Source organism: Brugia malayi (genome assembly GCF_000002995.4).
Source record: "Brugia malayi strain FR3 genome assembly, contig: Bm_v4_ChrX_scaffold_001, whole genome shotgun sequence".
Lineage (NCBI taxonomy): Eukaryota > Metazoa > Nematoda > Chromadorea > Rhabditida > Onchocercidae > Brugia > Brugia malayi.
Genome location: NW_025062479.1, coordinates 10,502,825 through 10,512,384, shown reverse-complemented (window position 1 = coordinate 10,512,384; position 9,560 = coordinate 10,502,825). Strand labels below are relative to the sequence as shown.

The 9,560-nt window shown below is 25.8% G+C and overlaps 1 protein-coding gene across 2 annotated transcripts; it reads left to right on the top strand.

Annotated features, from left to right (window-relative positions):
* Positions 1-1,189: 1,189 nt before the first annotated feature.
* Bma-nas-39 (CUB domain containing protein) lies at positions 1,190-8,221 on the top strand (the record flags this gene model as incomplete). Of its 2 annotated transcripts, none has more annotated exons than XM_043074379.1 (18): positions 1,190-1,452; positions 1,536-1,621; positions 1,660-1,780; positions 2,189-2,367; positions 2,628-2,855; positions 3,198-3,410; positions 3,812-3,922; positions 4,010-4,155; positions 4,533-4,628; positions 4,934-5,036; positions 5,194-5,316; positions 5,461-5,756; positions 6,023-6,119; positions 6,396-6,589; positions 6,686-6,899; positions 7,207-7,297; positions 7,567-7,729; positions 8,045-8,221. In XM_043074379.1, 18 exons carry the CDS (start codon positions 1,190-1,192, stop codon positions 8,219-8,221), a joined length of 2,901 nt encoding a protein of 966 aa, XP_042930313.1. The 2 variants fall into 2 exon arrangements, with proteins under 2 accessions (XP_042930313.1, XP_042930312.1); XM_043074378.1 differs by having other exon boundaries at positions 6,396-6,616.
* Positions 8,222-9,560: the final 1,339 nt, after the last annotated feature.

Sequence of the window (9,560 nt, the reverse complement as noted above, 5' to 3'; positions counted from 1 at the left end):
TTCCTAAGTTATCCTGTGAAAATTTATATCTTATCATTGAGAACAATGATAAGTAAATTCTATTAATAAATGCAATGCAAACTGCATGTAAAATGCAACAAAGAAAAAAAGAGCTAAAAAAACAAATTGAAAAAAAAAGAAGATATTTTAAAGTTCATCAAAGGATACTGTAATTAATTTAGGCGAAAAATAAAGAAATAAATAACAAATGTTAAAGTGATGCTTATTTCTGCTAGGCACTCTGAACAATAAAGAAATAATATTGATTTTGTAAATCTTGCACGTCTTATTTCAAGTTATAAATTTAGTATTGTGTTTAAACTGATTTTGAATAGAATGAAAATATTAAAAATTCAAGATAACATCTAACCATTTCATTTCATTAGAAAAAGAAGGAATATCATATTAAGATCATATATTTGATAAAAATAATCCTCACTATCTATAATTAATATTAGAACTTTTAATTTTTAATAAAACAAAACAAAAGTGATAATATTAATTTTTAAATCGAATTAAGTAATAATAATTTTGCAAGTTCTATGGAAGAATTTTTATTTTTAAATAAGTATATATATATCATATTTTTGTATAAAAGAATTTCTTTTATTTTGAATAAATAAATAAATAGGATAAACATACATATCAATTATTAATTAATTAATGTTACAATGATAGAAAATTTTCCAATTAAACGAAAGGAATAAATATAAGAAGAGATAGAAATAATTAGTTTGTGGAAGTGGAAGACGCAAAATGGAATGAAATGCTGCTCCCTTAAGCTTCTTTCTACTTCATTGGTCCATTTGTTCGATCTTATCGTTATCCGATCGTCATCGTCAATCTTCTGCTGCTTCAATCGAGGAGTGAAGTGTTCATTGGTGAGATTTCTTGCGATGCTGATGCTTCCAGTAGTTAGTGTTCATTGCTATCTGCAATATTTCAATCAAATTCATTTCCTTCAATAACTTTGATTTTCTCTTGTATATTATTTAAAATTTAGCAACGGTACTGTTTTCATTACATATTCATATTAATATTATTTTAATTTAGTGTATTAATTTTAATTGAATTAATAATCGTTATTAATGGTTAGTTTTTAAAAATTGCATTATTATTAAAAAAAAATTTATTTTTATAAATTAGAGATAATATTCGGTGTAATTCCCTTTTAGGTCTATATTTTATTATGCTATCATTTCCAGTTCTTTTATTTCTTTTTCTATTTACACCATTAACATCACAACGTTATATTATTGGATCGGAGTTATCATGGCGATATTATCAACGACATCAATATCGGAATTATTATTTCCAATCATTATCATCAACATCACCACCAATATTAGCATCATCATCATCATTATCATTATCAGCAGCAGCAGCAGTAACATTTATGGAATTTCCTGAAATTAACAGAAATATGATGAGTCAAAATAGATCACAATTCAGGTTTGTACTTTTAAATGAACTTTTTTTTCCAAGTTAATAATTTACATTAAAAAATTTCTATCATTCATATGGATATATTTTAGGAGACAAATTAGAGCAGCAACAGCACGTAAAGAACGATTATGGCCAAATGGTGTAATCCCATATGATATATCAGATAATTTTACAGGTAACTCAACATTACGGAACAGTTGTTCCATTCCGCAGGTGAACATAAGCGGTTATTTCAGAGGGCAATGCGTCATTGGGAGAATAACACATGCATTACATTTATACCACGACAACCAGAACATCTTAATTATATCGTTTTTACCATTGATAAATGCGGGTAAATTTATTTTTTATATATGAACAAAAATAAACAGTAGTTAAATTTTGTTTAATTTAGTTCATAACTTTTCTCCAACACTTGTTAATAATTTTATCCATTAATTAAGTAAATATTATTGATTACCTGATTAACATTTATCTAATTAAGTCTACAGATGTGATAATTTTTCGTTTTTTTCTTTTTTTTTTTTTTTGTTTTGGCTTAGGTTTATTCATTTTAAGTGATTCTTTAATTAATAATTCAATTACAATAGCTATTATTATTAATGTTAGGTATTTAATTTTTTTTAAAGCTTAACAACTAAATATTTTAATGATAAATTTGTCATTTTTTACAAATCATTTAACAATTTTACTACTTCGAAACAATAAATATTATATTTATTGTTTATGATAATACTTTTAGCTGTTGCTCATATGTTGGAAGGAAAAGTAATGGACCACAAGCGATAAGCATTGGAAAGAATTGTGATAAATTTGGCATTGTTGTACATGAATTGGGTCATGTGATTGGTTTTTGGCATGAGCATACGCGTCTTGATCGTGATCAACATGTTGATATATTTTATAAAAGCATTCAACAAGGTTTGATAGCATTAAGATTTTAAATTATTTTTAAATTTTAGTGTATTTATATAAAGTGGAAAAAAAATCAAATAAGAATTGATTGATATAGTGATAATTGATTGATATTTATTACAACAATTATCACATCTTTTGTTCCTCCTGTGCATTTGTTTATATTGTCATGAATCGGAAAATAAATGATTGCATTTTTTTTCTTTTTTTTTTAAATGTAAATGATACTTTGAAGTGAATTAAATTTTTATAAAATTTGATTTTAGCACAAGATTATAATTTTGAAAAATTGAAATCCGATGAGATTGATTCACTTGGAGAGCCATACGATTATGCATCAATTATGCACTATGCTCGTGATACATTTTCTCGAGGAATGTATTTGGATACAATTTTGCCAAAAGTAAAATTTGGTCAACGGCCAGAAATCGGCCAACGTATGCAATTATCACCAGGCGATATTTCACAAACAAAAAAACTTTATAAATGCACAGGTTCTTACTTTTTTTCGTACAAATTCTTTTCTTTTTTTTGGAATTTAAATAATTTTTGATATTTGCGTGTTTTTTTTTTTTTTTTTTTAAAAAATTAAGATCATTATTTTATTAATAATTGTCACATTAAAATATGCGAAGTTAAATAATATTATTACTATTAAGACATATTACTATTATTCTCCTTTACTCTCTTTATATTTTATATTTCTGGGCTCTTTAAATGAAATTGTATGTGAGTTATGGCCAACGTTCAGTGATATTTTCAATTTGGACGATCTCAGTGATAAAATTATACTAACTACTATTACTGCTTAGTAAGTATTACTTACTATTTGTCAGTTTGTGGCGAAACATTGGTGAAAGAATTTGGTGAGTTACGTTTGGATGGTAGTAATATCGTATGCCGATGGCGTATCATTGCTGCATTTGGTGAATTTATAGTTCTTAACGTTTCCACACTTGATTTACCATCACCAAAACGTGATTGCGCTTCGGAACGTGATAATTATTTGATTGTTAGAGATGGTCATTATATTGGCTCACCAATTTTAGGTTCTTTCGTGTTATAAATTTTGCAATCTTTTTTTTTTTTTTTTGCTCATCATTTAAATCATATATAAATATCATATTATTTCTTTTTCTTTCCTTTTTTTTAAAATATGGTATTTGAATAATCATTTCTTATAAATAATAAGATTTTTTTCCTTAAAGAATCATTAGAAAACGACTGTTATGTTAGAGATTTTTGATAAAATTAGATATGTCAATCATATGAAAGAATATTGAATCAATTTTAGACGTTATTTTAGTTTTAGAAGTTCTTTATGTAATATTAATTAATTAATTTACAATTAATTTTTAATTCAATAATTTTTACCAACTTAAAATTGCAATTAATTTTCATAAATATCAGTTCAATATATTTCAATTATTTATTTATTTTTTCTATTTAGATAAACTATGTGGTGGTGTAATATCACGAACAATCGTTTCAACTAGCAATCGACTTTTCATTCAAACACAAACTTCATATCCATTATTTTCCATTTTTGCTCATTATATTGGTTTTGTTATTTGTTTTTTCTTTCTTTCTTTTTTTAAAAACGAAAAAATTTTTTTCTTTTATTAACAGTTTATAATTAAATGTTTAGCTGTATGTGGTGGACATATTATTGGTGATATTGGTACCATACAAAGTCCACGATATCCAGAAAATTATATGCCTGATGAAGAGTGCAAATGGCTTATTACAGTTCAAGAAGGCTATCAAATTGCTTTAACATTTCAATTTTTTAATGTAAATTTTTCTTTTAAAATAAGCTATTGATAGTTAGCAAAAAAGGAAAAGAGAAAAGATTATTGAAAATTTCAATGTTAGGTTATTTGTTTATCAGTTTTAATATAATGTAATACAAAAATTTTGATTTACAATTTACTATACTAAAATTGTACTTTTATAACAAAGAAGAAGAAATTGAGAGATTTTGAAACTTGTCAATTAGAATTCTATTTGAATTACTATCAGTCTCTTTTTTCCCTTACATTATATCAATATAGTTTTTATTTGAGAATTTAGTCATCAATTTGGAGAATGGAAGAAATTCTTCTCTTTTTACTCATATGATTAATTTAAAATTTTTTCCAAAAATAAAAATGTTACAAATTTTAATTTAGCTTGAAACACATAAAGATTGTATATACGATCGATTGGAAATATACGATGGTACAGTGGTAGAATCAACTGCATTACTTTCTAAATTATGCGGTCAGGTAAAATTCATTTACTTATTAAATAATAATATGTATATTTAAATTATTGTCTTCTTTATAAATTGGACCATTAAATTCAATCTATAAATTAATGAACTTAGCAATATATGTTAAATTTAAATTACTGAAATCGCTTTTGCTTTGATTAAAATTATTTAAAACTCTTAATAGTTTGAGTCATTTGGTTTAAGTCAACTAGCCGACACAATAGTTAATATTTTTTGACTGGTTTTTCTTTAAAACATAACAATCTTCAAAAATTTTCATTTTAAAATGAAATTTGATTTAAAAATTGAAATTTACAGATTGTAACCAAAACTCTTGTATCACATTTCAATACCGCTTTATTGTTATTTATTTCGGATAGTTCGGTGCAAAAAGAAGGTTTTCATATTAATTTTGTTAAAGGTTATTTTTAGATAAGTAATTTGACCTTTCAATATGTCATTTTCTACATTCTTGAAAAGTAAATATGAGCATAATTATTATGAAGCAATAAATAAGTTAATTAATTAATTAATTAATTAATTAAATGTATATTGATGAGATTTGCTTAAAATTTTAGAAATAAATGAATGCAAATCAGATAGTCATGGATGTGAGCATCGTTGTGTGAATAAAATTGGTGGCTATGAATGTAAATGTAATATTGGTTATTCATTACGTTCAGATGGTAAAACTTGTCAAAGTAAGAAATTATTAATTAATATAAAATTATCAAATTATCTCATTTTTCATCATTTTACAGTTTAATCTAAATGATTTTTTTCTAATATTTAACTCATTTAAATGTTGTGTTTTAAATTAATTGTATTTATTTACTTTTTTTCAGGTACATGTGGTGGTATTATAAAAGCATCCAATGGAACATTTCATAGTCCGAATTATCCATTGAATTACGCACCACTTAAAACATGTATTTGGCAAATTGAAGCTAATAATGAATATCAAATTATTGTTAATTTTACACATTTTGATGTGGAAGGAATGAAATCAGCATGTTCATATGATTATGTTCTCATACAGAGTGATGAAGGAATGGAGGAAAGATATTGCGGATATTATAATTCATTAGTTTATACATCAGCAACAAATCGTATTAAAGTTTTATTCGTTTCTGATAATACAGTTCAGTATTTATTTACTAAATTTTTCATTTTTATTTTTAGTTTTTGTACTTTTCTTATTGCTATTTGATATATATTACCTAATATTAAAACTGTGACAATTTGAAATAAAAAAATAACTTAATAAAATTATTAATTTAACAAAGCAAAATAATTTGACAAAAGTTTAAACAATTTTAATATCAAAATTAATAAAGAAGACAGAAAATAAATGATAAAATTATTGCAGTTTCTCTTTCCTAAATAATATATTTTGTATTTTTACAGATTGAAAAAAATGGCTTTTTGGCATATTTTATCACTGATTTGAATGAATGTCGTAATAATAACGGTGGTTGTCAACAACGTTGTACAAATACAATTGGTTAATTGTTTCATTTATTAAATTTTATCTTATGTAAAATTTCTTTTATTTGCAAATTTTAATATTGCAATTAATAAATAGGTAGTATTAAAAATTGAAAAGTTTGATGAATTTAATTTACAAATTAATCAGATAGAATGATTTAGATTTCCAGGAAATTTTGGTAGTTTTCTTTTTTTTTTTTTAATTCTTGTTTTGCCCTTTTTTTCTTGCATAAATAGCTTTTAATCTTGTGTAATTATATGCAAATTTTAGGAGTTAAAAGATTTTTTTCAGGTTCATATCAATGCGAATGTGAAAATGGCTATGTTTTGGCAGATGATGGACATAATTGTAAAGAAGGTGATTGTAATTTACAGGTGTATGATCCAGAAGGTGAAATTACTTCACCAAATTATCCATTTAATTACCCACAAGGAAAAAATTGCAACTGGCATTTTGTAACTACGCCAGGACATCGTCTCTCACTTGTTAGTATTGTTCATATTATATTAAAGGTAAGGAATAAAACAAAAAAAAAAAAACTACCAATTTATAAATTTAAGAAAAAAAAAAATATTTTACAGTCTTTTGAAGAATTCATGTTTGAAGAACATAATGCATGCAAATATGATCATATCGAGATATTTGACGGTGGTAACAGTGATGCTACATCATTGGGAATTTTTTGCGGTAGTGATATACCACCAAATTTACAATCAACCGCTAATCAGTTATTCATGACAATGCTTACAGATGCAAGCGTTAATCGTCGTGGATTTAAAGCTTTTTATTCTTCAAGTATATCAAATAATTTATACTCTTGTTATATATGCATAATTGGTTGAGTTAGATTAATTTTAGATAATTTTACTTAGATATTATGAATTATGAAAAAAGCATTTAATGTATGCTTATCTTATGTGATAAGTTGAAGAAAAAATTGGCCATTAACAGGTAGTAATTCTTATATGAATTCTAATTTGTATAAATTTAAATGAGTTGTACTTTTTGATTTATAGAGATAGCTTATCAAAAATATTTCAATCTGAAGGATTTTGATCATGATATCATGATCTATTCAGTTTACTTTATCGTTTAATTTCAGTATGTGGTGGTAATTTAAAAGCTGAGCAAACTATTGGTTTTATTTATTCTCATGCTCGTTATAGTGATGGTAAATACGAGAAGAAAATGAGGTAAACTAATATTATTGAAAATTTATATCAATTACACATATATTATTTTTACTTATATGCTAATTTAAAGATAAGAATCCCAGCTTCAATGCTACCTTCTCTATCTTTTGCTGTTAGATAGGAAAGACATACAAAAGACATTGAAAATAGTTTAAAATGATCGTAATATCAAATGATAAGAGATATGATTGTATAGTTTAGTTGTACATTAATTGAAATGAAATTAAAATGCATGAAAAAAATGCATGAAAAAAAAATTTCGATTTTAGATGTGAATGGCGAATTGTAGCAGAATCAAACCGTGGTGTAAACATTCGTTTTGCTCAGTTTGATTTAGAACGTGAGGCAAATTGCGAGTTTGATTACGTAGAGATTTATGATGGATATGAAATTTTGGAAGAATATCGCGTAGCTCGATATTGTGGCGATAAAGTAATAGTTTCAGTTTTATAATAATTTGAAAGTAATAATTTCAAATTCTCATCATAAAATATAACAAATATTAGGACTATCCCGTATAGTCATCTTCTCATGATTTTTTGCAAGCAAAATAAAGGCTCATAAAAATGTAGAAAGAACTTTTATTTTAAATTCTTTTAAAAGAGATTCATCGATAATACCGATATCTTCTCCCTACAAATCTTATCCAATGCATAAATACATACTCCATAATGTGTTAATACTGTTCCAATTTACTTTCCAATAGTTTCATCAAATATTTCAATAAAAAATTAGAAAATTTCAAAGCTACCATCATCTTTTACATCAACTGGAAGAAGTTTACTACTACTTCTAATTACGGATGAGTCCGAAGAACAGAAAGGTTTCATTGTGGAATATCGATCAAGTATACCAGGTACAATCGCTCCGTTTACGTCAACAACTCGTCGACCTCCACGTGAACCTATTATCAACAATAATTAAATATTGGCTGTAATGACATTGTCACATATATATTTGGAAATTTTTTAATTAGCTGATACATTGCTAATATTCCCATACATATCATTTATTACCTCATACTGGTTTTACTGTTGAATCTTTTTTTTCTCCGTTTTTTTTTTTTCTTTTTTCCATTATGGTTTCTGACTTGATATTGAAAAAGAAATTTGTTGATAGTAATTTGAACGAAATTGTATCTATTAACATATATTATTACACTAATCATTCCAATACTCTCTGTTATCACTTCATTTTCAATAAATTAACAATCATTGAATAGTGGAAAATATTATCACTCACAAACATGATGCTAATATTATATTTATCACTGAAAAAACGACAAATTCGTAAGTGATAAATTGAATCATAGGATTAGTAGTAAAAGTGCAACTGATACAAACTACGGGAACTTTTTCGTAACAAATAAATTTACAACAAATGATTGCAAATATAAATTTTCATCTTAGTAAAAATAATACGATAGAGCGGAAATATATTTTGTTGAAAATATTTCCTCCTAGTTATCACTGTATCATTTAGTTATATAAACAACATTACCGTTGCAAAATATCTTTTATTGATTGATTAGCATCATTAACGGAAAATCAAAATCACAAATTCCTTCATTTGATACAAAGCAAAGATACAGGCCACAAAAAAAGTCATCCATCAGAGTGACAAACTTATGACGAAGTATTTCTTTCATTTCTACGCAAACACAACCCCCTTTCGTTAGGGAAACTAAACAATTCAGCGAATATAAAGTCAATTTTGAGACAACAGTTTTCATTACGTCCGCACTCAAGTGAAGTCACTGAAGAGGTTGAGGAACAATTCGCTGCAGTGGTCTCCTTTCACCGCGGAAATTAGCTGGTAGTGAGGGGGTTCGCTTTTTGTTTGTTGTTTGGTTAATACAATAGAAATTATTATTACAAACAGAAGAGTTATGCTGATGGAATGAAGTTGATAGAATTATCACAAATCGATTAGAACTAGTTACATTTATCCCATAATTACAAATTTATTAGTATTTGTATATCAAAACAAATCTGATGTTAATAATATTCCTGCTGATGATAAACTGAAGGATAGAGCAGTCATTAATGTGAGCAGATCAATATCCGAAGAGGAATTCTATCGTCTTCAGGACAGCTCCTGGAATTATATAGTCGTAACTATGAATTACTGAAAGAAAATAGACGTCAAAAGAATTACATTGGTAGTTTAATGTCCAAAGGACGAAAGCATTGTTATTTACTCCTAAGACATAAATTTTGAAGCTCCCAACCGACCTGGTTGATTTTCACATGGAAATTTGGCT